The sequence below is a fragment of the Kogia breviceps genome, chromosome 10 (assembly GCF_026419965.1).
Source record: "Kogia breviceps isolate mKogBre1 chromosome 10, mKogBre1 haplotype 1, whole genome shotgun sequence".
NCBI classification, from domain to species: domain Eukaryota; kingdom Metazoa; phylum Chordata; class Mammalia; order Artiodactyla; family Physeteridae; genus Kogia; species Kogia breviceps.
In genome coordinates, this window is record NC_081319.1 from 29,865,022 (window position 1) to 29,892,730 (window position 27,709).

At 40.6% G+C, this 27,709-nt stretch overlaps 1 protein-coding gene across 17 annotated transcripts in view; it reads left to right on the top strand.

The window, feature by feature from the left end:
* The window catches only part of FHIT (fragile histidine triad diadenosine triphosphatase), a 1,470,752-nt gene that overhangs the window by 1,190,408 nt on the left and 252,635 nt on the right, over nt 1-27,709 (top strand). For all 17 annotated transcript variants that reach the window (XM_067043100.1, XM_067043103.1, XM_059078075.2 and 14 more), the window contains 2 exons: nt 12,239-12,384; nt 15,038-15,067. In XM_067043100.1, coding sequence (XP_066899201.1) covers nt 12,239-12,384; nt 15,038-15,067 — 176 coding nt within the window. The remainder of the gene's footprint in view (nt 1-12,238; nt 12,385-15,037; nt 15,068-27,709) is intronic.

The following is a 27,709-nucleotide window of genomic DNA, read 5'->3' on the forward strand; positions in this document are numbered from 1 at the left end:
AGACCCTGACTCCAGTGATGTTCTAAATTGTAAAGGGGAAGGAAAATACAGAGATAATTTGGGAGAATTGACTGTGGCAAAATAAGGGTGAAGTTTTAAATGTGGAATCAGTGAGGTTCTAGGTTCTAAATGGTAACACTGATGTTGGTGAGTAGTGGTATTTAAATCACGTAGGCAAGTTGCAAAGAGGGGTATGCTGAACAGAGGGAGGTTTATAAGGAACTCACTTCTGTTGACTTTGTTTTTAAGCAACCATTGTTCAGCTTTTACTTTATGGTCTGAAATATGCTATTCTTTAAAAGCAAACAAAACTCTAAAACCACCAAACCTTATAACACCCTTGTAAATTGGTATGAATATTAACCCAGCATTAACAATGACACTAGGCTAAGAGATTTGAGGAAGAAAGAGAGTAGCTCAGATGGAGTTTCTTGAAACTCTCTATTTCTGAATACATTTCTTCTATTATTATTGTTTTAGCGAAGTCAGAGCCTCTTCTGTCATTGGCAATTGACTTTATGAGGAGAAGAGTTTAAGCAGATAGAAAGAACAAAACTTTTTCCCCTTTGCAGGCTTTGGGGGTTTAGTAAATAAATGCTGAGCTATATTTGCGTACAAATCACTATCATGAAAAAGCGTGCTTTTTTGACACTCTGGCAATGTTGTTCACTGCTGAAATTTTTTTTTTTTAATTTTTTTTCTTAATGAATTGCCTTTTTGTTTTTAGAGGCTGCCTGATTAACTTATTCTATTCTGGAAGTTACCAGAGTGACATTAAAATGTCTTTTGCTTCCTGTTTTGGAAACATTTGGAAATCACTTGCTACTTAGTGTTTTCACTCTTTTTTTTTCCCCTCCTAGAATTTTCTGCATTTGTATTGTTGTTAATGATTTAGCCCATTCTTTAATTTTAAATGGATCACACAGTCGTTTTTGTGTCCCGCTGTCTTTTGTTGGAAGAGACATGTCTTAAATTGTTCACTGCTGAATCAGATTAAAATGACTTTAGTGTTAGGCTCTTTAAAAAAATCTTTAGTTTGTCTTTTGTGGAGGGTTTTTGCTCAGACACAGAATAGTATCATGTAGTATTTATTTTTCTCTGACTGACTTATTTCACTTAGCATAATGCCCTCCAAGTCTATCCAAGTTGCTTGGCAAATGGCAGAATTTCCTGCTTTTTGTGGCTGAATAGTATTCCATTGTGTGTGTGTGAGAGTGTGTGTGTGTGTGTGTGTGTGTGTGTGTGTGTGTGTGTGTATATACACCACATCTTCTTAATCCATTCATCTGCTGATGGACACTTAGGTTGCTTCCATACCTTGGCAATTGTAAATAACACTGCTATGAACATTGGGGTGCGTGTGTCTTTTCGAATTAGTGTTTTTATTTTTTTCAGATATACACCCAGGAGTAGAATTGCTGTGTCATATGGTAGTTCTATGTTTAGTTTTTTGAGAAACCTCCTTACTGTTTTCCACAGTGGCTGCACCAATTTACATTTAGCTGGGTGTCTTTTAGATTAGGAATTCAGGACTTAGTTTTTTTGTTTGTTTGTTTTGTTTTTTAAGTGCATTTCCCTGAATTATTTTCATGTAAGTAAGTTGCGTCTGGTTTGGTTCAGTGGTCTCTTAGAAAGATTTCCTAGATTAAGCAATGAATAAGCACACATGCCATCTGCTCTTTCATCAAATATTCATTAAAGGCCTACCCTGCATCAAACGCTATGTATGGTGCCAGGTGAACCTGACTGCTAGGGAGTGTTTCATATCTTCTAAGAATGTGCTACCTGCTAAATATTCCCTTTTAAGGTCTTCTTCCTTCTTTCTATCTCCCATTTTCTATTTCTTTTCTCCCATTAAGGAGTCTCTCTGTTCTTTATTTATAGTTTGGCTGCTCTTTGCTTTCATGTGGTATCTGAACTGTGATGTTAGGTTGCTTCATTGGCTTGTCCAACTGTACTGAAGATCTGATGGGAAATGGAATTTTCAGTGGCTCTTTAGGGGCATAAACAAACCTGAAGTTGGAATCCATGCTTTTCAGGACCTGATAGAACTTGCTCTGGAAGGATGCTATCTACACGGGAGCTTGGGTTTCGATCTGGCCACCCCGTGGAAGTAGAAACTCAGCGTGCTCTCTCCTTATTCCCAAACTGGGTAGAATATAAATGTGTACATGATAAAGTGCTGTTAAATTATTTATCTTGCTTGTAGTTTTCCAGCAGCTCTCCCATGAATTGCAGATCTTTAGCATTACTTTCTGATCTATACTAGATGAAAAAGCTTTTCACAGAGTTTTTGAAATGATTCTCACAGCAGAGTGTATGTGTGGTTTTTAAAAATTTTTTTACATCACTCATTGGAAATGATCCTTCAATATTTCTTTCAGCTGCTGAGCGTACTTTATTCCTCTTCTATTGAAATACTTCTCCAACTCTTGACACCTAAGAGCGTTTTTACAACATTGTCTTTGTGGTGTGTTCTTACCCCTGTGTTGGCACATTATGGATAGATACTTCTGCGTGGCAGTAGATTTCTTTTTCAGTACTCTCCTAACCAGAATGATTTAAAGTTCACATACTTTTGTAGATTTGCAGGACCATACCAATAATACTGAATTTTTGTAATGGTTACTCAGAGACATTGTAAGACCTAGAAATGATTCCATATCATTAAGGAAGAGGAAAAGGAGTCTTGGAAAAAGAATTTCTTTTGTTTTGTGATTAAAGAATGGCAGATCCTTTGTGTATATGCTGATCTTCTTCCTTCCCTCATGGCAGCTGAAACTAATAAATCTCCCCATTCTCTCCTCCTTATCCCTATCAAGCCCTCAGAATCCTCTTCCCCATACTGTTCTAAGCAGCTACACAAATCACTTGGAGTTAGCAAAAGAGATGAAACCCATTTAACCAACTTGCTGTAGTCCCTGGGAGAACAGGTGATGAGCAGAGCCCCCTACTGACCTGTAGGGCTGGTCCTGGTCTTAGTCCTGAAAGCACAGTGACATTGCTGGTTGCCTTGCAGAAGGAAAGAGAGCTTTGAGGTCTCACACTGGCAGTTGAATGTTCTAGTTTGTAATTGACATAATCACTTTTGCTCACGACTCCTCGGCCAGAATTCCTTCAACTTCACCCAAGCCCAAGGATACAGGAAGTATAATCCTGTCATGTGCCTGGAATGGCAAAAATGGAAATAGTGAGCCAGTTTCACTAATGACTGCCATGTTCCATTCGATGTATTTTAATGCTCAGCTTCTCAGCATATTTCACTAAGCAGAAGGCCCTCTTGCTCTGCTCATATGATTAGTAGGATATTTATTCTACTTTTTGGTTAAAAAGCTGAGATCTTCAGGCATCTCTATGTGTAGGTAAAGGAGGCTCAGTAGTCCCAACATCCTCTGGAAACACTTGTCATATGCAGAGTTCTGCAAAAAAAAGAAAAAAAAATTAGTCTTACTGTTTAAAGAAAAAAAAAGGATATGAGAAATGCTGCTTAGTATCTCTTTTTTTTTTTTCAGTCAGAATGCACATTAGTACATGATATATCCTGATGAGTCCTGCTGTAAAGAAGCCTATTTTCCTCATTTCATTCAGTGTTTCTTAATCTTCTTTGACTACACAATATTTTTTTTCTTGTATCGTGTCTAATAACATCTCATGGAAGCAGTGTTCTGGGGAACCACTGTAGTAAACACTGCACTAGGTACCTGGAGACTTTTATCACCTTGGGAAGCATTGAAACAGCATGGACAATTTTACTGCATGGCCCAGGATTCTCACTTTATAACTGTGTGACCTTGGATATGTAGTTGCACTTTTTTTGACCTCTGCTTCTGAACGTGGGAAAATGGGGGTGATATTATCTACCTCAATGCATTGCTGGTTATCACTAGGACATAATAGGCAGCAAACAAATGTTGTATATTCTCTCCTTCCCTTACTGATATCATTTACTTTCTCCCACATATTTAGTTTAATATAAGCATGGAACTTTTTTTCCAATTCTGATTCTCTTAGGATAATCAATATAGGATTCTTTTGCCTTGAAATATTCACAGACTATGTGAAATTTAAACCAGAGAGTCTGCACCAGAGTGCATCCCGTCTGCGGGCTCCTCTTTCATTTTACTTTCTTTGAAAGCCACCCATTTACTTCTCCGTATGAGCATGATTCTCCCCTCTAAGCATCCAGATCAGTGCAGAAGTTTGGGGATTGCTCAGGGCAGATCTGCCAGGGGAAAGATACCTGATTCCTCTCCCGCAGATGACTAAGGATTTGTTGTATCTTTGGCCCAAAGCACTCTCCAGGACACAACATGAGAATTCTAGAAGATACTTGAGAGGTGCTTGCATTGAGATCCAGGTATGAGCAGAATACTATCATTCTCTTAATTACATTGTGCTGGAATTTATCATACTCTGGAAATTAAATTTGCTTAAAATTACATTCATGCCATTTATGCTTATGGTTGATGAATATTCTACGAAGTCTTCTTTGAGTTACTGAAGTGGGTTTGTTAATATCCCATAAAGAAAGGTGTGGCCCAAACTGTCAAGATGCTTCTTCAGAATTGTATTGGTTCATTTTTTGGACAATATTTCTACTTTTCTGCTTAAAAAAAACCACAGAATTACCTACATTGCGAATAGTAGATTACTTTTGAGATTCCACCTACTTTGATTCAAAACTCTGCAACTGTGCTACTTTACTCAAATAAATTGAATCTTTTCTCAAAAATACCTCACAGTCATCCTAGTGTTGTTTTCTGAAGTGACATTAAGAATTACTTTAAACATTTGCAAGGACTAGGATTATTTATTAGAGCAAATAATTCATTACATGGGGTCTGCAGCAGTCTGCAATGCAAACTGGAAAGTTCCTTGTTTGTCATTAAACTACATACTGATCTACAGTAGAGATGAATACAGACTCTTCTTTTTTTATTAGTTCAGAAGAATGACTAATTCTTCATCATATTATTTGATGTCGACTTACTCCATATTCATATATACACATGCTAATCAGCTTCATTGGGATCAGTGATATTTTGATGGTTTGATTTATTTTAGTGACTTTTCTATTCTGAATCCCTAGAGTAGATCAGATTTGGAAAAATAGATGGGAGCAAGTATGAGCAACTCTGAGAAAAATATTCTGCTGTTGTCTTTAATTAATCATCTGAATCAGTACATTTCCATTTCTGTGTCATGACTCTATATTTAAATATTTCATATTTGTCATGGAAATGCTCATAAAATTATTTTAAAATCATCAGTTATTATCTTTGATGAGCAAATTTCAAACTTATCAAATTTTTTGTAATAAAAGTGTAGCAACATAATGATCATTTGTTATTGTTGGGACAATTCTCACTTTTACAGCATCTCATTTGTGTGTGTGTGTGTGTGGTATGCAGGTCTCTCGCCGTTGTGGCTCTCCCGTTGCGGAGCACAGACTCCGGGCGTGCAGGCTAAGCAGCCATGGCTCACAGGCCCAGCCACTCTGCGGCATGTGGGATCTTCCCGGACCGGGGCACGAACCCGTGTCCCCTGCATCGGCAGGTGGATTCTCAACCACTGCGCCACCAGGGAAGCCCTACAGCATCTCATTTTGCTCTTGATTCCACCAGACCTTTGCAGTTTTTGTGGTTCATGACAGTTGTTGGCTATCAGCTGGGGTACCTTAGTTCTCTTTCACTTGGCTCCTGTCTCCAGTAGCCTAGCTGGACTTTTTTCACAGCGTGTTGGTCTCAGGGTTCCAAAAAGACAGAAAAAACAGAAGTTGCAAAGTCTGTTAAGGCCTGACCTTGGAAAGTCACATAGCAACACTTTTATCACATTCCACTGGTCAAAGCAAGCCACAGGCCAGTCCAAACTCCGTGGGAAGGGAAATAGACTCCAACTTTTGGTGAGAGGAGCCGCAAAGTCACTTTGCAAAGGGGCGTGTAGGATGGGAGGGATTCTTGTGCTAATATTGGTGAATAAGCTGCCACGATATCTTTAGGTGTTGCATTGGTGTAAAGATTCCATTTCATTTCTTTCTTTCATTGTGTGTATTCTGAACTGGCTGTGTGTCAGCAAGAGTGCAGCACAGGGGTCTGGCATGTTGCCACATGGCTTTAACATGGCAAAAACACCCTATATGTTCATGCAGAAGGTCAGAGACTGTCCCTTCTGGGCTGGTGGTGAGAGTGGAGAAGAAGAGGGAAAGAAAAGGCATTACCAGTTTCTGGTAGTCCTTGGTGATATTAATGATGCTATGAGAAAGTCAATGGCTCCCAATAATTAGACTGTCCAACAAGCAAATGGGATTTTCAGTGTGTCCGGCAGCCTGACTCATTGACATAGACTGTAATACCTAATCTTCCTCCTATCTGTCAACCCAGGGGAGCCCGAGTTACCTTGAAGAAACTGAAGCTCAAAGCTGGAAAAGGGCAAAAATTCAGGCTCTGCATCCCTTTTACTTCCTCCCGCTGATCAAGACGGTTCTCTCATTCTTGATCCCCTAGTTCACAGTTCCCTGTTAGAACAAGGGCATACTCAGGGCTTCCTTTGCCCAGCACTGAGGCCTCCTTCCACCGTGGGCTTGTAGGTCCCCTCTGCTTTCTTCATTTGAGGCTGGGTTTTTCTCAGGCAGTTAGCAGTTTTGCACAGTATGTTTGTATTTCATGAAGCGTGATTCTCTTCTATGAACAGAGGACTCTGGGAACAGAGGGCACACTTTTACTGAGAGGACCGGCAGAGACTGAGTCATGAAAGCTATACAAAGGGTAACATCACAATGCTATGCTTAATAACATGGACTTTGGAATCAGACAGATTTGGGTCGAGTTCTAGTTTTAGTCTCCTACGGAGTGGGCTGTCTTGCACAGATTTCTCATCTTCTGTGAGCTGTAATTTCCTCATCCGCAAAACAGGAATTATAATAGTCCTCCACTGGTTTGTTGGGAAGATGAAGTCAACGAGAGTCCATATATAAATGAAACAGTGATTTTGGCCAAAGGAAGAATACCGGACAACTTGCTTTGATGCATAAATTGCTAGGCCATTTTCAAGGATAGAGTTTGGTCCAAATTTGGAGAAATAGTCTCTGATTTTAGAAAATGGGAATGCAGGACCATACTGAAAAGTTTGTCTTAACACCCCTAGGCAGAGTTAGATCCTGCCTTCTCTTTGCTCCCCCAACATTCTGTAATGATTTCTATCAGTAGCACTCATGTCTCAGTGTTGTATGATCTGTTTATGCTACATGACAGTTTGGGATAATAGAGTGTGAACACTTCAAGGTCAGTTACTCTGTCACATTCATCTTGGCATCCTAAATATTCACACAAACCCCAGACTGAAAGGAGGCTGTAGTTGTGGGGTGGATGGATGAGTGAGTTGCCAGCCAACCCTCTGGTTGGTTCACTCTCCTGTTTGTAAAGTCCACTTTAAATCTCACCTGCACTAAAAAGTCTTGTTCGATTTTCCTCTGCTATGAGAAATCCATTTGTCGACCATAGGAACTAAATCATAATTATTGACCTTCTCTTCTTCAAAAAAAACTGTTATTACTAAATGAATGTGTCTTCTTTAGATTATAGGGAGAGGCCAGATCTCATTTGATAATCTCTTTCACAGGCTTTCAGACATAATGAGTACTGGATAAACATATTAAATTCATTTGAGTAGATTACCTTCTTTGAGGGTCCTCATGCACGTTGGCTAAAAAGTCTCTTCAGAGGTGTTAAGTCTATGCAAAGAGGACCCAGGAGAAAGTGTGTTCTTGTAGCCCATGCACAGTATGGGATTTGCCCGCTAACAAGGCCTAGGAGTCTCCAAATTAAATGATATTGCACCTGTGATATTACCTTAGAACAACTGGCATATAAACAGTGGCAGTAGAATTTCAAGAGCTGTCTGCTGTCCTTCAAAATTAATTTGCTTTCCCTGAGTTGCTTGTCTAGGAATGACATTGGAGCACGTGGTACCCACCATCTTTGGGTAATATGATATTTTCTTCTAAGGCTTGTGCACTTATTTTGAGAAAATAATTGTATTCTCAGAAGAATTTGTGAATATCACACTGTTTTGGTGCTCTCACGTGTTTGCAGATCACATGCTTCATTTTTCCATTTGGTAGTGGCAGAAACTCCTTGAGCTGTGATGGGAAGTAATACTCGTGATTTATCTATGTGGTGTCAATACCACAACACATTTTATGGTTGTGATTAGTCTTTAAAAGCACCAGAATTATTACAGAGTCAAGAAAATGTTCTACCGTGTTCACATATTTTTCTTAGAAAGGTACTTTTTTTTTAAGATATGTAATAGTTTTCCAATATGCTATTAAGATAACATTGTAGTCCTCAATTTAGGAAAAGAGGAATACCCCCCCATACTTTCAGTTTCCTTTACTTAATTTGTTTCTGATGTGAGTCCTCTAAATCAGGGGCTGACACTCCAAGGCCCACGGGCCAAATCTGGCCAGGCTCCTCTTTCTGTATATAAAGGTTTCCTGGGATGTAGCCACACCTATTTGTGTTTGTATTATCTATGGCTCCTTAGGCATATGGCCCACCAAACCTAAAATATTTACCATCTGGCCCTTTGCAGAAAAAGTTTGCTGATCTGCTTTGAATTCTTTATGAACCTCTTTATATTTTCAGGTAGCCATGGGATAATTGATCCCACTCAGAGGTTCCCCATGGTTATTCTAGAACCCTTGCCTTACTCAGGTGCCCCAGGTCCCCACTGCATTGGGCAACCCTCTGTGCTTCTATCTGTGCCCCCGATAGTACTGTGGTTGTGTATTTCAGTGCCCGTCTCCCGGACCGGAAGGACAGGAACACATTCTTACTCTCCTTTGCTGTTCCCAGAGCCTAGTACAGTGTCCACGTTTAAGTGATGCTCAGTGTTCATTGAAGGAACAAATCAGTTACACGTCTCAGGCACAAAATAAAGCAGCATTTTAATAGATACAGTTTATCTGAGACTCTGAGTATTCTAGAAACTACTTCGTTCTAGTTATAAAAGGGTTTTTAAAAAAGGCTTTTACTTTCACAATTTTATTTCCTTTGGGCTCATGTGAAAATTAGTTTATGTTAAAAATGAGTTTACATTTCTCCAGCTTTCATCTAACATTAGTTCTAATCATGCTAGATCTTAAGGATAAACGTCTTTGAATTAAAAAAATATATATTGCAGACTATCTCAATCTTGTATAGATGATTGAAAAGTAAACGAATGTCATCTCCATTTTGTCAGGGTTTTAGTACTCAGAGGTGGCTGATACCAGGGTCTGGTTTATTATTTATTCTCTCATTCCAGCAAGACTTACTAAGTGTCTCTGGTGTTGTAGGTGGTGGTGAAAGAGCAATAAACAAGACAAAGCCTTTACTTTTGTGGAGCTTCCTTTCTCATCTGGGTACATAGTAACCAGCCAAGAAAACTGCCAGCTGGTGGCAGGGGGGGCTGTGAAAAGATTAAAATAGGGTGATATAAGAGTGAGTAAGCAAGTAGCAGTTTAAAGTCCCTAGCAGTTAATTGTTCTTTTGAGAGAGTGGCATTGGAATTAGGATCTGAATGATAAGAAAGAAGGGGCCATGTGAAGATCAGGGGGAATTGATCTAGGCAGAACAAATAACCAGGACAAAACCCGCAAATCGAGGAAGGAGCTTAGTGCGTTTGAAGACCAGAAAGAAAGCAAATATGGCAGATATATAGTATGCTAGAGAGGAGTGAGGAAAAGGAGGCTCAGGAGGTAGGTAGGCATCAGTCAGGATGCAGCCTATGGTGAGGTTAAGGCTCAGGCTCTTGTCTTCTCTGGTTGTAAAGGAACTGAGGGAAGACGGTTGATGCTGACTTTCTGATGCTCAATTAGCGCCCAGAATGGCCCCAGGGAGTGTGATGGTTCGCGAATCTGCTACTGGCCAGGTCAGCTACTCATACTGCAACCAGAGGCTCCAGAGCCCCACCGTGTGTAATGCCAGACCCAGCTACATCCGTGTAGAGTGATGTGGAACCCACCTCTGTGGCCATTTCTAGGTTGAGATGGCTCTTTGGCCATCCTCTGGGTCCCAACAGAACAAAGAAAATGATCACCCACATGACCACCTGCAGAAATAAGCACCCTTGAGAGTAATCTCCGTTTCATCTTATTTTTTGCATCAAAATGTCTGTGTGTGATATGCAGATAAGATGACTTTTTAACAAAAGGTTGGGTTGCAGGGACTATTATGTCAGGACAATGTTGCCTAAATGGGTTGCTGAAAAATATTCACCTAAATGAGAATGTGCTTAGCTGTTGAAAGCTTTTGTCATATGTTGTATTTCTATATTAGTATTCAGTTACAGTAAAAAATGTGATGTATCACCATGCGGTTAGTTATGTACAGGATAGAACATCTCACACGTTCAACCATTTTAGTTCCGTTCCATAAACAGTTTGAGTCATTAAAATTGGGTCAAGCTGATTCTTCGCATCGGGTAAGCAAATGGACAGGTAATAAGATACAGTTTTTTATGGCATTGAAAAAAACCTTTCAGATGTCATTGATATTACTAAAGTAACGTTAGACACAAAGATTGCCAGATTCATTCCACCAGTTTTCACAGTAAGCAGCTGTTTAAATAGAATGTTATTCCCTTCCCCACCTAGTTGCTGTATGTAGACATAGCCAACCACAGTAATTATGAATATTGTTGGAAGCTTGCAAAATTGTCATCTTGCTGTGGTTTGGTGAAGTCAGAGCCCAAGGGAGGGTGTAAATTAAAGCAGGGAGGAGGAAGATGGGGAAAGGGCTCTTTTAACAACAAAAAAAAGCAACTCAGTGGGAGTGGAGGCTGGCAATTTGCTCAGAGGAAATGAAAGGAAATTCTCCATTTCTAAATGGTTCATTGACCCATGATAATAAAGCAGTCCTGCCAAAGAAGGATAATTATCTTTTTAAGTATCAGATGCCCTGTGGGTGAAGGCCTCCCTTCTCCTCTCTTGAAAAATGAACTCAGATTAAACAAATACTCATTTTCCTAGTTTACCGTTGACATGAATTTCCTGATTATGAGCAAAATTAATCAGTTTTCCCTCTCTTTTTCCCCCTGTCTTATGGAAATCAGCCTGCCCAGCTGAGCTCAGTGCATTTCCCCTTGGGTCCTGAGTCCTACAATAGTATGGTGGGCTAAAATGCTTGATATTCTGGTGAGACTAGCAACTGCAGATTTGTGGTTTTATTATGCCCCTTAGCTGCTTGGCTCAAGGCAGAAGCATGTTCTTTTAAAACGAGAAAAAAAAAGAAAGAAACAGAAAAGAACATTAGCTTTTTTTCTCCTGCTGGTACCTGAAAACTGAACAAAAATTAATGTAGCATGTGTGTGTATACATATGTACGTTACATGTCTATATGTGTGTACCCATACATTTATGAGTTCACATACAAAAAGGAACTGAAACGTTATTGATGATGTGACGCTGAATGTTTATTTGCTACCAACAAATGATCAAACTTGCATCCTTTTTCTCTAGAATTTGTTGTTTGTTCAGACCAATAATGTAAATATGTTGATTTGTCTGACTAATAGAATACATTAAGATGGCTTCATCTGCACAAGCAGACAACCCTTGGTTTAAATTAATGATTTACCTTCAACTGCCTTCTCGAATTCTTCATAATCAGTTTGAAGAATGCTTGTCATCAGTTGCTTAACCGTGTGGCACGTCTCCTTGTTATAAATGAAGTTCACTGTACATTTTCAGAATCTCTGTACTCCTTTTAAAAATGAAATACTATTGTCTTTTGATTACATATTTCTCTACAGAGATTGAAATTAAAGTTTTGATTGTGATGCTCCTCATAGAAAAACCAACTGAATATTCCAGTTGCTTTCCCAACCCAGAGCCTTTAGCTGCTCGAGAAGACAGAGCTTGAGAATAGGGGTCAGGAGATAACGGTCCAGAAGAGATCTTTCCTCCTGGCCTAATTATTTCAGCCAGCATTTAAGTCTCTCTGAACACTGATGTCTTTTTCTCTTAAGAGAATTTCTTCAGTGCGCCATAGCATCTCCTTTAAAGTATAATTAACCACGTGTGTAAGTCTCTTTGAGCTCCTTGGAGTTCAGTGGTTGGTGAATATTTGTTCTTTTATTCCTTAGCCTTTGCGAGTTCAGGCCCTGGGCCAAGGGGAATCAAGCCTGTGGGTATAAACTTCTTGGTAAAAATGGTCCCTAAAGCAAGCAGAGTATACCTTAACAGACCTCACTGCAGATGTCCTCGTGTGTCCCCTCCGGCCAGTGGAGCGCTTCCGAGACCTGCATCCCAATGAAGTGGCCGACCTGTTTCAGGCAGCACAGAGAGTCGGGACGGCAGTGGAGAAGCATTTCCAGGGCACCTCTCTCACCTTTTCCGTGCAGGTGAGTGTATAGATAGCTCGCTCATCCAGGGCCACCCTCCTGTCCACAAGGCCCCGCCGTGGACTTGGTGAACAGGGTGGAATATCAGTGGAGGAATGTGCACAGCGTTGCTGACCGGGCAGCTGGGAGTACTGGACGTGTGATGCATGTGATGAGCATGAAGACATTCCAGATCTTTTATTGGAGCTGGGGCTGGACATGTCATTTTGATTCCAGGAGAAATATGTTTTGAGCCCTGCTCTATTTCTAGGGGAATAGAGATATGCAGGTTAGGTAGGGCCTCACCCTCACAAGGCTGACCTTTTTTTTTTTTTTTTTTTTTTTTTTTTCTTGTGGTACACGGGCCTCTCACTGTTGTGGCCTCTCCCGTTGCGGAGCACAGGCTCCGGACGCGCGGGCTCAGCGGCCATGGCTCACGGGCCCAGCCGCTCCGCGGCATGTGGGATCTTCCCGGACCGGGGCACGAACCCGTGTCCCCTGCATCGGCAGGCGGATTCTCAACCACTGCGCCACCAGGGAAGCCCAAGGCTGACCTTTTTAATGCAAGCCTCAGTGATCGATTATGGATTGATTATGGTATGAAGCTGGATTGATTGAGTGTTCAGTGTGGCCTACTTCCTGGTAAAGAAGCTAGGCTCCCAATCACTAGAGATCTTTAGGCCGAGTTTGAGCCAATGCTTGTCAGTGTGGGAGGAGGTGGTCCGTGGTGGGTCGTCAGCTGTGGGAATTGAGTGAATCTTCAGGTAGTAACATGCCATGAGCCCCTTCCTATCGCCCATGGAAAGAGCTGCGGGTATCTGTATGTAATTAAAGCCCTGTGTGGCCTTGAGATTTGATGACTCTCCAAAAACCCTTTGGAAAGAAGTGGATGGTTTCATGATGCAAGACCTTGTACTCGGTGCTTTAGGTAAACTGGATATTGATCATCCTCCCTTACCCTCCTCAGCTCTCCACCGTAGACTTTAAAAGAGAACAGATAGAGAAGGCTACCGTTTTCAGGTCGTGAAAGGCTCTGACTAGAAATGCTCATCTGCGTTTTTTTAAAAAATTTATTTATTGGCCGCGCCGTGCGGCCTGCGGAATCTTAGTTTCCCGACCAGGAATCGAACCTGTGCCCCCTGCAGTGGAAGCAAGAAGTCCTAACCACTGGATGACCAGGGAATTCCCTCATCTGCATTCTTTAAAAAAAGCCTTTTGCCACTATGTCTGTGTCAAGAGTATCTAAACTTCCTTGTATAATAACTGTGGGTGTGTGCATGTGTGTCTGTCTGTCCGTCTGTGTGTATTGTGTATTAACCCTTTTGAGTCACCTTCAAGCAGGTAGTTAAGCTCAGGGTGGGTTTATTAAGCTGATGCTGCAAATCATGTTTCCAGAGAGACCAAATGAAGGCAACTGGGTGAAGACATCTGTCAGTGTTTAATGGAATACTAGAAGAAAATTCACATTCATAGGAAATGGCCAAGGCTGGTTATCTAACATGATTTGCTAGAAACTTAATTCCAAAAATATAGAAACTGATGTTAAAAAATATAGAAACTGTTGCTGTTATATAAAGCACTTAGAGTACTTTCGTATATGTGGTGTTTTCAAACTTTTTAAAACGTTAACGTACAGTAAGATATATATTTATTTCACCATCATATATTCCCCTCTCCCCCTACAGACATGTAGATAAAGGAAACAGAGAGTTCACAAAGCAGTGTTTACCTATTCTGTGCAGTCTAATAGTTTTTGTTCTGTTACCTGATTTCTTTTGTCTTCAGTGCTGGTCACAACCCATCAAGTTGACTTTATGACCCACTAATAGGTTGAGACCCCAAGTTTGAAAACCACTGATTACACAGGTCTGCTTAATCTTTGCCATAGCAGGGCAAGGATTCTCACCCCAAGTAGTTTGGGTCTTCGAAGTAGGAAGACTTACCTAAATTTTCAGAGTTGTAATTCAATTTTGAAATTTCTGATTATAGAAACATTGCATGTTCTGCTGTTCCAAACCAGCTGAGCACTTACTTGTTTTTGCTTTGTATTGTGGCTGATGACTAGATGAGTTTGCTTATTTTTAGCTAGGCAGATAGTTCTGTTGGGCTTCAGAAAGCTGAGGGAAGGACCCAGCATGGGAAAAGAGCTCAGCTACAATAAACACTTGCACCTTTTCTCCCAAGTTCAGAAGAGCCATAAAGGGCCCACTCTTGGTTGCCTCCTACATGAGACAGCCCATATTCTTGCTTCTTGCGTAATGGATTATCTTTATAGCAATTTCCTGAGAAGAGACTTAAAGTATCAGGCATTAATTAAGCTACATCTGGTTTAAAGATAACCGAAAGGTGTGATACTTCACCTCCCCAAATCTTTCCAGTCTTCCTTTAATGCAATTAAAACCGTAGCCAAAAGCAAAGAGCATGAAAAGTAGGAAAGGGGTTGACTCACTGGCTAATTTATATCATTTTTATACATAACTTTTTACTCTCAGGAGGAAACGGAGAACTGTTGGGCCCCAGTACCTTCGAAGCGAATGGTCCCCGTGAGGAAACTATAAATTAACACACAATGAAATTGGATCTAAATTATTAACAGGCAATATTTCTGAATAAGCAGGAGATACCATCTATCTGTTCTCACCTCTGTCTTTTTTTTTTTCCCCCCTATTTCTAGGATGGCCCCGAAGCCGGACAAACTGTGAAGGTGAGTGCCTATTATGTGCATACAAATTAATAGGGGGCAAGAGCTAATAAAAGATCACACTGAGTCATTTGGAGTACATTGCTGCTTCATTATGTTATCTTCGAGGTCAGAGAGACCCTTGGTGTCGGAGCCATAAATCGTGACATTGTAAACTTTGCCAAGCAATATGTCTCACGTTAGTTTACAAGACATTTACCTTTTGTAGTAAAATTATTATTGTGCAAATGCTAAAACAGAAACTGAATCATGGAGTCCTGAAGCAGAAACCGAAGTCAAAGGAGTTCATGGGAGGTAGTGTGTAGGAAACAGGACACATGCCGCATGTGGATTGGTGGGTCTCCTGTTAAGCCTGCGCCTCTGTGGCGGCCTTCTGGTTCTCTACACTGTATATTGTTGTTTTGCCATTGTTGAGCGGAGGGCTCACAGATACGGTGGCCCCATGGTTGTCCCTTCACTCCTTGCCCTTTGCTTCTCTCTGTTGTCCTCCTTTCCACCCACACACCTACTCTTTTCCTCCCTTCATACTCAATACCGAAGTTCAACATAATGGAGTCAGTGGAGCTCAAAAATGAGTTTTTAAGTGTGCCAGAAGACGGAAGCAAGATTTATTAGGATCGTCTCTGCTTCCCTCATAAAGTAAAATAAAAGAATAAAATCCTGGCTGATTCTGAAGCCGAGTTTCAGACCCCTTCATACAAATGCAAATGCCTGTGCAGTTAGTTCCTACACCTAAATCATAGAAAAGGCCTTTTTATTCTTTTTCTGTTTTGTTTTGTTTTTTCGTGTTAGAAATCTGAAGCAAATCTAACTGGGGTGCTTATGTTACATTCTGCAAAATAGGATTTTATGGCTTTGAGCCTGGCTGTGAGTGAGTAAGGTAATGCTTGGTACCAAACAATGCCAAATAAACATCATCCTCTTTTGATATTCGTCTGCATATGGTTTTAATGCTTAACATAGCTACCGTGGGACTTTTAAAATAGAATCTCTGGGAAATACTTTTGAGGAGCAAATGTCCTACAGAGATTGCCACCAAATTCCTTATGATAAAAAAGAGGTAGCCTTGCTCCAGACACACAGTATGATAAGGACAGAGGGGCTTCACAGCTTTCCCCCACCTCTGTGCCAGGCTTCTAAACATGCCGATGCAAAAAAAAAAAAAAAAAAACAAAAAACAAAGCACAGTATAATACGGTAACTTCGTTTTGAAATTGTTTTTGGAAATACAAAATGTAAGTGTTTAAACGTGGTTGCTAGATTTTTTTTTTTTTTTCTTTTTAAAGAATATTCATTTATTTACTTATTTGGCTGCACCAGGTCTTAGGCGGCACACGGGGACATGCAGGATCTAGTTCCCTGACCGGGGAATGAACCTGGGCCTCCTGCATTGGGAGGACAGAGTCTTAACCACTGGACCACCAGGGAAGTCCCGCTAGATTTTTTTAAAAACCAATATTCAAATATAAATTACAACACCACCAGATTAGTTAGGTGCTTTGTGCAGTATCTATTTGATGAAATTCCTTCAGCCATTGAAAGTAACGCTGCAGAGGCATAGCTAGTAACATGGGAGAAATACAAACCATGTCAAGGGGCGTGCAGAGATTGATAGTCTGCACAACATAAACATATCTGAAATTTATATGAATATATAGGTTATATGATCTCAAAATTTTATTTTGGGAACCTGAATGGGACGTTAATCTAAACGGGGCATTTTCCTAGACAAGCAGGCACTGAATAGAGACAAAAAGTAGATTAGTGATTGCCAGGGGCTGAAGGAAGAAGGGAAGGAGAAACGACTACTAACAGGTAAGAGTTTCTTTTTAGGGTGATAAAAATATGGAATTAGTGGTGATGGTTGTGCAACATTATGGATATCTTTTAAACCCACTGAATCGTACATTTTTAAATGGTAAATTTTAGGTTATTTGAAATATATCTCAATTAAGAATGATAATAAAATAAAGCACAATAAAAAACCCCAACAAGCACCAAGTCTAGCAGGGCTGAGTACCATGGCTGTAGACTCTCTGACTCTAGTACTGTCTACTTTTTCATGTCCCAGTGATTGGGCCAAAAGTTTTAATGGTTTTGTTAGCTTTGATGGTGGGGTGATGGAGTAATTTTTGGAGTATGGCACTCATATATAAATTGTTGAATGTGGTTCTTATCGTCACTGCCATTGTAATTTAGCTTTAGTTGATTTTTTGGAAAGTTCTTTTTTTTAATTGGCAGATTATGTTCTTTTGAACATCTTTCAGTTGTTTCCTATATGATCCCTAATTTCCCCCATATGAATTAGCAGGGCCATCTCAAATCGTTTGTGTAATATTAAATAGCTAAAAGAAAACATCCATATGCATTTGACCCTTGAATAACAGGAGTATGAACTGTGAGGGTTCACTTATACAGGAATTTTTTTCAGTAGTAAATACTGCAGTACTACAGATAAGTGGTTGGTTGAATCTGCAGATGCAGAACTTCGTGTATGGAGGGCTGCCTCTGAATTATACATGGATTTTCTACTTTGAGGGTGGGTCGGAACTCCTAACCCCCAAGTATTAAGGGTCAGCTGTACATAAAACTAAAACCTTGGTGGATGACAGTTTTGAAAACTGTCCTTTTAGACCAAGTCTACATATCACAGGTTGTCTAATCTATTTTTTCTAAGTGTGATTCTTATACTACCTACCTGAGAATTAATTTTGATGTTACTTTAATAAAAAGGTTGATTCTGTTTTCATTCTAAATTTTCTGATTTAGAATCTTTGTGTTTGGGACTTTGGAATCTTCATTGTTAACAAACACAGGAATGATTCTTCTGAGAATGTAAATATTTACCAGCCTTGCTCTTTTATGGTGATAAAGTAGTAGGTGGTGATGGCCACATAACCTTGACCCAAGGAAGCCAGGAGTCAGCCCCTCCAGGGAGTAAAGCTTATCTCCGAGAGGCAGCAGTGAGTGGCCGCGTGAAGCTAGATCTTAATCCCTTGCCCAGGAATTGAACCTGAGGAGCCTGGATGAAAACCAGGAATCCTGGCCACCACACCCCCTGGGTCTTGACCCCAGTGAAAAATGCATTTCTCACGGAAGCAAAAACTGTAAAAACAGGTACCAGTTTATTATTAGAAACATAGCACAACAACAGGTGGGAGAGCACACAGAGAAACAGTTTGTTTAGTTAGGACAGAAGCAAGGCAGAGATGCACACCGGAGAGGAGCGTGTGGGCGTCCTCCCGAATGAGGAGGAGCGCAGGAGAGAGGTGGTTAGGTCATTTATATAGGGCAGTTCTTCCGGGTCTTTGTTTACCTTTGGCCAATTACCTGGTTTCTTTTTCCACACCTGCCCTGCCCTAGGACGCTACCCAACGCGCGTGCGCAACGTTTTTCCAAGATGGATTTCAGCCCAGAGGTCTATGGCACGGCCTTAGCATCACGTATTATGGGGTGGTGCCCACTCCTTTTTGACCCTCAAGGAGCCTTTCTGCGCATGTGCAATGTTTCCCTTGCCTCAAGGATGGCAAATGTATGACCTCTTGATCTTTCAACAGGGTTTAGCCCCTCTCTGTCCCTGTCATACAAGTGTCCAATATCCGGTTATCTACCCTATTCCTGTTGTTGTTTCTTATATCAAAGTGCAGATCTCGAAATACAGACAGGAGTCCATTCATAAATGTGTAGTCCGGAGCCCGTTTGTCTCTTGCCTCAGGAAATGTAAACAAGGGGCTGGTAATGAATGTCCGGGCTGAAGCCCATCCTCTTCTCACCCCAGGAAGTGTGAACAGGAGGCCAGTTGTCAATGTCCAGCCTGGGGCCCATCTACCTCCTGCCTCAGTGCCACATGGTCAATATTTAGCTGCCAGGTTTTGAAAGCTACAAATCATGACTAAGCATTTCAGATTTTAAATTCACAAAGTTGAACGTTATGAGGCACCATCTGACAGCCTGCCCTGGAAAACGCAGTGACTATTTTCTTCCTCTTTGCCTCTGTGCCTGACTCTTGGTACCCCGCCTGGGCCCTAAACCATTTTTGACTCACGTTGGGCGGTAAGAGCAATAAGCCCAGCAATGATCCCTTCCCTTGCTCTTGTTAGGGGAAGTGCACCACTGAGCAAGCCCTCTTGAACGTTGCTCCCCTTTTGGCTTTTTTTGTTTTGTGGGCGTTTAAAATTCTTCTTTGCAAAGAACAAGGGTGGCTTAGCTTACTCAGTAAGGCATTTGTAATGAAAGGGAAATAATCAAACTAAAAATGTGACCTATTGTTTCTCGATTGTTTATTAACTCTCCTGTTTGAGTCTAAAAGTAGGAGGGCACTGCTATCCACCAGGTGATTATTGCAGCAATTTTGATATCCTGCAGGCTTGAGAAATGATCCCTTTCTTCTGGTCTCAGCCATATATCACCATATACATATCCATACCTATACAGCCATATGTTGCTGAGTCATCAGCCTTCCGTGACCAGCCCCTCGCATCTGAAGTAGCCCTCCTAAACCCCTTACTTCCTATCCCGTTTGCCTTTGTCGACTAAAAACAAAAACCTAAAAGTTGCGAATTGTGTCTTATTCGGGGACCTTACTGAGGACGTTAGCCTGGGAAGACAGTCTCTTAGAGAGGTCAAGGAGGAACCAGGATATATATAGGAGTTTTGCTGAAAAAAAAAAAATGTAGTCAGACATCAAAAGATTACTGATAATCACAGAAAACAGATATCTCACGTTAATGGTTTTTTAGTGCTTTTCTATGTATGGGAAGATGCAGAGTTCAGCTCACTGATATTATTCCTTTGACATGTGTCTTTACTATCTAGGGTCAGTATCCTGTTTTTCTCGAATTTGAATTGCCCTTAGGGTGTACTGCAGGGGCCGCTGCTGCCCTGGCCGCTGGCTTGATGGCAGGCAGCATTCTTTGTTTACTAAAATGGCAGGCAACATTTTTTGTCCATGCCTTATTTGATTTCCTTCAAGGCCCTCTTCACTGTCTTTTATTTGTTTGTGTGTTACTTTTTTTTTTTTTTTTTTCCTGTACTTATATTATTTCTTTAGTCCCTGGAGAATGTAAGCTTCCTGAGAACCTGCATCTTACCATTGTTTACCGTTGCTCTCTTGGGCAGTGTGGGAAGGAAAATGGAGATGATAATGGTATTTAGCATGACAGAACAAATACTTCTAAGCTTCTAACTTCTGTTAACATGAAGAAGCGGATGATATGTCCTTGTATTTCAGTGAGCAGTCAGAGGTGTGGGTTTTCTGGAATATCTATCAGGAATCTCCCATATTTGGGCATCACTGACAAAGGCCAGAATTTCCACTAATCAAATTCCCAAATCATACTCCAAAATGTAATTCCAGCTAGGCAAATCATTAAGGCAATGTTCAGTCCTTTAAAAGGGACGCTACTGAATAAATTTAATGTGAGCTTTTAGAACAATTATTAGGTGTGTCTTTGGGTGGGAGAGTGCTTTAGGTATATTAAAGAGAGAGATTTATGGCAGGCAGGTAATGTAGAATTTTATAAGAGCTATTTATAAAATATTGTTGCTTACATTCTTCTGTTTATGGTGCTTGACTCCTCTACTTACATACTTAATTTTTTAGTGTTAATGCAGTGGGAAGTGTCTCTTATTAGCTGTTGATACAATAGCAATTACTTTTTCAGATTGCTTTGGGAAGAACAAGGAAAGGAATTCTTTCAAGAACTGTGATTTTAAAATTAAAAAAACAAAGTCTTCCATTCACTGAGGAGTTTCTTTGGTCCCTTCCACAAGGAGATTTGGTCATCTTTTCAATTCATGAACTTAGAGGACACTTTAGCTCTCAATAAAGTCCAGGAGTTAATACACTTTGACATCAGTCAGAGGCTCCATAGGAGTGTTAGCTCTGCTAATTTATTAGCTGTGGGACTTTTGGTCCAGGCTCTTAACCTTTCTGAACATTTATTTCCTCATTTTTCAAATGGGGGAAACCCTATCAAATGTATTGAATGATGGTGAGAAGAAACTGACATGAAGATGTGAATAGAACGCCCAACCCACCACATCTTTTCCCTAGGACCTTTTATGCATGTTTCTTAATTTTAATCTTACCCTCAGTTTTCTCGTCCCTAAGACAGGCTAAGGTGTCACTTAGGGAGAATGTTTGTGGTATAGAGGTTGTTTGTGGCCCTGCCTAGTTCACTTAATCATACACTAAATTCTCTCACTATTAATTATTGCCTTTTAGCTTAAATTCTTAAGAAAAAAACTTTCATCTGATCATATCACTTGTGTAGTTTGAATAACTAGTTTGAACTTTTATAAAATTGACCACTTGAACATTCAGAAATGTGCCTTATTAATTGGGGTGAGAAATCTCTGCCCTGATACTTTTAACATCTGCTGTACCCCTCAGTGGTAACGAGTAAGTTGTGCTCTTGAACCAACAGTGTATTTCACAATTACTCGAAATAGGTTTCAGTAGGACAGAAACCTGTCTGCCCCCTCTGCTGGTTCAGTAGGTCTGATGTGGGACCCAGGACTCTGCATTTTAACAGACACTGTAAGTGATGTTCATGTACACGTCACTCCAGTGCAAAGCCACTTAGCAAAGAAGTGACAAGATGTGGAGGAATCTCCACATAGCGGCTTGCTTTCAATCCAAAAGTATTCCTAATATTTGTTGCGCAGAGAAAGGAGAAGCCGACATCTTAAAAATCAAAATGATTTTACTTGACTGGTATTTATTATTTTCATCTGGAAAGAAATTTCAAGAGAGCTGTAATTTGCCAGAGAACTTTTATCCTTTGATTAAAGCCATGAAGAAAAGTGTCTTGCCTATGTTTATAGCTAATGCTTGTATTTACTACTGAAGAATTAGTATCTTCAGGATGCAGTAGCTTTTATCTTGTGCAATTACCTTATAATTTGCATCTCTGCTCTGAAAATGAATCCAATTTGCCTGAGTTTAGTAAACCAAAATCAACTTTGGTGCTTAGGGGATGGGTTTGGGTGTACAGGTGGGAGTGGATGCCTCCAAGCCCACTCTTCCCCTTGGCAGGTTAAGTATCTCTGACTCTCCTTCCCCTCCTGGTGATATGGGGGCAAACCCCCTGGTCACTGGCTCTCTAGGCAGGAGCAGGGAAGATGAGCCTGTTGTTCCCCTGTGGGAAACTTCCTGTCTCATACTAAACCCTCAAGCCTTCTTCTAAGTAGCTATCAAATCATTGAGTTTTTCCATTTCTAATTAGTTAATTTTGATTTGCATGATGCCATTTGGATCAAAGCACTGAAAGAAACATTAACGAAGCTCCCTGTTATTCTCCCGTTCCTATTTGCTTATTTTTTCCTTGTTTTCTCAAAGTCACAGGCAGCTTAGGTGGGCCGGATGGGGGATGCTGGAGATGGAGTGAGGGTGAAGGGGAAATGTGATCATCAGAACTAGTCCTGATGAAGAGGGAGGACTCTGGAGCCAGATGGCCTGGTTTCATTCCCAGAACCATCACCTATCATTTCTATCACTCTTGCAAAAGTCAACCTTTCCTAGTCTCGGCATCTATTTATAAGTTTATAAAATGGGGGCCTTAATAGTATCCTGCCCCTTAGGGGGTGTTGAGACAATCAGATGGACTAAAACACATGTAAATGGTCTTTAATATAACACTTGACACACAGAAAAGTCTCAATAAATATTTGCTATTGGGCTTCCCTGGTGGCGCAGTGGTTGAGAGTCTGCCTGCCGATGCAGGGGACGCGGGTTCGTGCCCTGGTCTGGGAAGATCCCACGTGCCGCGGAGCGGCTGGGCCCGTGAGCCATGGCCGCTGAGCCCGCGCGTCCGGAGCCTGTGCTCCGCAACGGGAGAGGTCACAATAGTGAGAGACCCGCGTACTGGGAAAAAAAAAAAAAATTTGCTATTAGTATTATAATTTTCACAATTTTCACTTAATCCTCGCAATTCTCAAATTTGGGCATTAATATTTTACACTTGGAAAAACCAAGGTTTATGGAGGTAGTCACTTATCAAAAACAACAACAATGACAACACAAGTTACAAACAGGAGAGGTGGGGTTCAAACCCAGGCTTGTCTGAAAGCCCAACTTTCCATTATATCATCTGGCTAGATGTTCCTAAAAACACCTTGCACCCAGTAAGCATAGACAAAGATGTACAAGGAGAGGTTTTGTAAATATTTTGTCTCCCTGAACAAAGATTCATTCTGCATTATTTTTCTCTGCTTAGAATAATGTGTCTTCCATCTAAAAATACCCAGAGGACTCCCTCTTTAATTTTATTGTACTGGTGAAGGTTAACTAACCTAAATGCTGCTTTATTGGTGTATGTTAGTTTACAGCAGAATTATATGTTTTAGATGTTTAATCTTTCATTAGGGCTACCAAACAAATCCCTTTAGTAATTGGAAGCCCTGACATACAGCAAAGTGGATATTTGGCTGTTAAATTTATTTTGAGATCCATGACACAAAATGTGGCAAATATTGCAGATGCATTCTTAACGTCAGTGTTTTACGGGTTTCAGTGAACTGTGTCTTCTACCTGATGCTCAGAGTTTGTGGGTTTTATTTAATCGCTGTCACATCAAATATCCTGTGAAAGGCAAAGTGCTTTATAGACCCTAAAATGCTACAGGCATTATTATTCAGAGTCACCTTCTTGCCTCTGTTGATATAGTAAGGGCAGTGACTCACTGTTGTCATTTTGCTGTGAAGTACTAGGTTTTCAGTAAATAATCACTGAAGACACTTCTCTCTCTCACTATTTTGCTGTGTATGTTTCAGGCCTAGGACATTATGTATAAAATTTCTAACTCCATGTAACCATTTCAAGTTCAAAGTTTTAAACCTGTGACATGTAAATAATTGCCTTGGCTAAAATGTCCATTTTAAAAAAAAAATAAGTAACTAAACTCAGTCCAGTGAATCGTGGGACAAGGGTTCAATAGTTTTAATTAAATATGAGTGGTCAGTTCAGTCTTCATAGATGAGCTGTTTGTTACAGACCGCATTATACACCTTAAATACAGAACGGGGAGTGAAAAGTCCCTAAAATAATGTGCACTTTGGTTGAAACTGGACACTTCAGCTAAAACAGATCCAGATGAATTTGCAAACTTTTGTTTCAGTACTCACAGCAAAAATCATAAAATATAAAAGAAGGTTACTTATAGCCTATCTATTTCAGTTTAAAAAATATGGATCTATATATATTGCTTAGAGAAATGGACAGCATAGGGTCGGGATGCCTCTAGAATCAGGCGGTAAGAAGGAGGAGCACACAAAGGGGTGTCAAGGATATACCCAGGGGCCTTTCACTACATACCTAATATGTTCCTGGTTTTCTATTATATTATTTATACTTTGTAAAGAAAATACAGGAAACAATCTCTATAATTTTTATTTCACAGGGGTCCCATCAGAAGAATTTTCCATTGGGAAATGACTCTGATCATCCATTCTTTTTCCTGTCTTTATCTTTAGCATATAACTAGTCCTCACACCTCCTATGTTCAAATCTCCGGCGATGGGGCCCATAAAAAATGATTTTAGAAAGGTCCACAGTTGATTCTGATGGTTACCCATATTTATGAACTACTGTTTTATTTATTTATATAAATACATTTTGATTCTTGGTCTAGATGACCTAGACTTGCAGTTGATTCTGGTGGTAACCCAGATTTATGAACTGCTGTTTTATTTACTTGTATGAATACGTTTTGTTTCTTGGTCGAGATGACCTAGACTTGATTCTAACTCCCAAATTCATCTTGATTTATTCAGTTCCTTTCAGGGGTTCCTCTCTGCACATGCCAAAGCCATTACTGGAGTAATTCTCAAGACTCAAAATGCAGCTGGAAAACTAAGGGTGTCATGACCAAGCCTGGGTGAGGTGGAAGGCAGGTTAATGAATAATAGTCACGGCAACCTGCAGAGCCACAGATATGGAAGAATTAGAATAATGCCCTCCCTAATGACATTTGAGTGAAAAACATTGGGTTGGTGAAAATCTGTAATGGCCCTCGGGCCAAACACAGTGAGAAGTTCTCCCCCCATTTCTTTGTGAAGTATGTTAGCACTGGGAAAGGGTAATTTTGAGATTTTAACTTTACGTGTCATGAGGCATCAATTGTACACCTGTAGTCTCATAGCAGATCCCCTCTCTAGAGAAGCCGCTCATCCACCAAGGTCAAGGAAATAGAGATGTAAATTGCTAGAAGCCTTCTGAATCAGATTAAACCCAAACCCCAGGGGGAAAGGACAAAAATCATGGTTTGAAATCCTTCTGGCCTCATTCAACATAAAGATAATATTATTGCCTTCTGGTAATGAAAACCCACATTTCTCTCCCCTGTACTTATTCTTTCGAATAAGCTTTTCTTGTTCCTGATGTTACATGAAAAATAAACCTGAAGTTGCTGAGGATGTTGACCTTGCCAAAGTGGTTTAGAAGAATAAACAGCAGTGAATGAGCAAAGTGAACTCACCCAATATTCTTTTATTTCGTGGTGAAATCCATTTACCCTAATGTTCACATTCAAATCTCCCACCCTAGGGTCTGTATATCAGCAATTGTTCCCTGAAAAAAATATTTTCTTGTCATACTTTCTAGACTGTTGTCCTGAAAAACAACCCAACAGGGCCTTTTATTTGTGTTTCAGTTCATCTGTTGGTTATAAATGGTATAAACTCCCAGATGCAATCAGGTTCTAGCAGTATAATTTTGAGGAAGAAGCTCTTTAATCTTGGAAGGAATAAATGTGATTCCAAGCTCAGCTCTGCCATCACATGACCAGGGATGAAACTCACTCTTCAGGAGAAACTCAGAGCCTGGGATGACTCAGAGAATCCCAGAGAGGCAAGTGATCTTGGAAGTCATGTAGTGTCTTCTCTTCTGCAAATGATTCCCCCTCTGTGGCCTTTAAGTTGGTCTTTCATCTTCCTCTACACCTGGGAACCCAGTGTGCTGTAAGGTAGCTTCTTCTAGTTTGGAACACCTCTGATCTTTGGTCAAGGATGAGAATTCTCTCACTGCCAAAAGTATCCTGTTCCTGTCTCGCAGGAAATGAGCATCCTGCCAGCTCATGCTTCGATATCTAGCTTTCATTTTTTAATTTATTCATCCAATGCCTACCATGTTCCAAGTATTGTCATAGGCCCTGGGAGAACAAGAAGAATGAGGTGTAGTCCTTGTCTGTCTTTAAGGATATTCGTTGAAATAAGGGCTATTAAAGAGGAAGACTGAGCAAGTTGTAGAAGTTGTAGAGTTCATACGAATTCCTCCTACCAGTTAAGTGTTTACTGAGTACCTACTGTGTGTCAGGCACTTCTGGGAACTGGGGTACAGTGAGAGGAAGGGCAGCCAAGGGATGACTGTCACATTATCTGTCTTCCTCTGCATGAAAATGAGCAAATAAAGTAATTGCAGATTTTGAGGAGTGTTAGAAAGTCTGTAAGTGGTGCTGTGAAAGGGGATAATATGGGGGGAGGGAGCGGAATAGGGGCGGTATGGCTGCTTTAGGTAGGGTGGTCAAAAAAGGCCCACTGAAGAGGTGACCTGTAAACTGAGACCTGAGGAATGACAGGGCTCCCGCCAAGTAAAGAGCTGGGAAAGAAAGAGTTTCTGGGCAGAGGAAACAGCAGCAGAGATGAGCTTGACACAATCTAGGAGACTGTTGAAGACCACATGGCAGGACTTTGGGGTGGAGACAGAAGTGGTGGAAGATAAGTTTGAAGAGGTGGACAGGAGAGTATTTCTACCAGCATAAATACAGTACCACTGTAAAGAGTTTTAACTCTATTTTAAATGTATTTGTTGTCTGGATTATATTCTAAGGGCAGAGGATATTTCACATGTGCTCAATATGATGGGTCCCCTAACTTGATTTGGTTTTTAAGTTTCTAGGAACTTGAATAATTTGGTCTTAGATCTATTCTGGGTGCTGGTTGTCTCGCCAGCATAATCCCCGCACTCCATTATTTAGCAGCCAAGGAGATAGGATGCATTTGAATCCATCTCTAGTTCCTGGTGTTAACCTTGTTTGGTTAATCCAGGGGTTGGCAAATTTTTTCATAAAATGCCAGATAGTAAACACTTTAGGCTTTGAGGGCCAGGTGGTCTCTGTCACAATTATACAACTGCCTTTGTAGCCCAGAAGCAGCTATACAAAATATGTAAATGAATTTGTACAAATGGGTGTGGCTGTATTCCAATCAAACTTTATTTGCAAAAGCACACGGTGAGCCACATTTGGCCCAGAGGCTTCCCATCCCTAGCCTAAGCCAACTCTCTGCCACAGTGATGACTTTAATTAATGCTGACCTAACTCTCACTTAGAGTGTAGGATTCTCTCGGCTTCAGGAACAGTTGTTTCCAGCATCATGGAGGACTTGTGGGACGGGATGTGTTCTCTACTCTCTACTACTGCTTATAAATAGGGAAGCAGTAACCCTGATGGCTGCTGGCAGCTATCTTAGGATTCCTAGGGCAACCTGGTTTAGAATGAACCAGATGCTGAGGCCAGCATGTCACAAATTGAAAGAAGTTGGATCCTTGGTGACATTGTTGGGTTACTGAATTAACCAGCTCCGATCTAGACTTTTTGTTTAGGTGATTTAATAAAGTTCCCCTATTGTTTCATTCAGGAAGAGTTG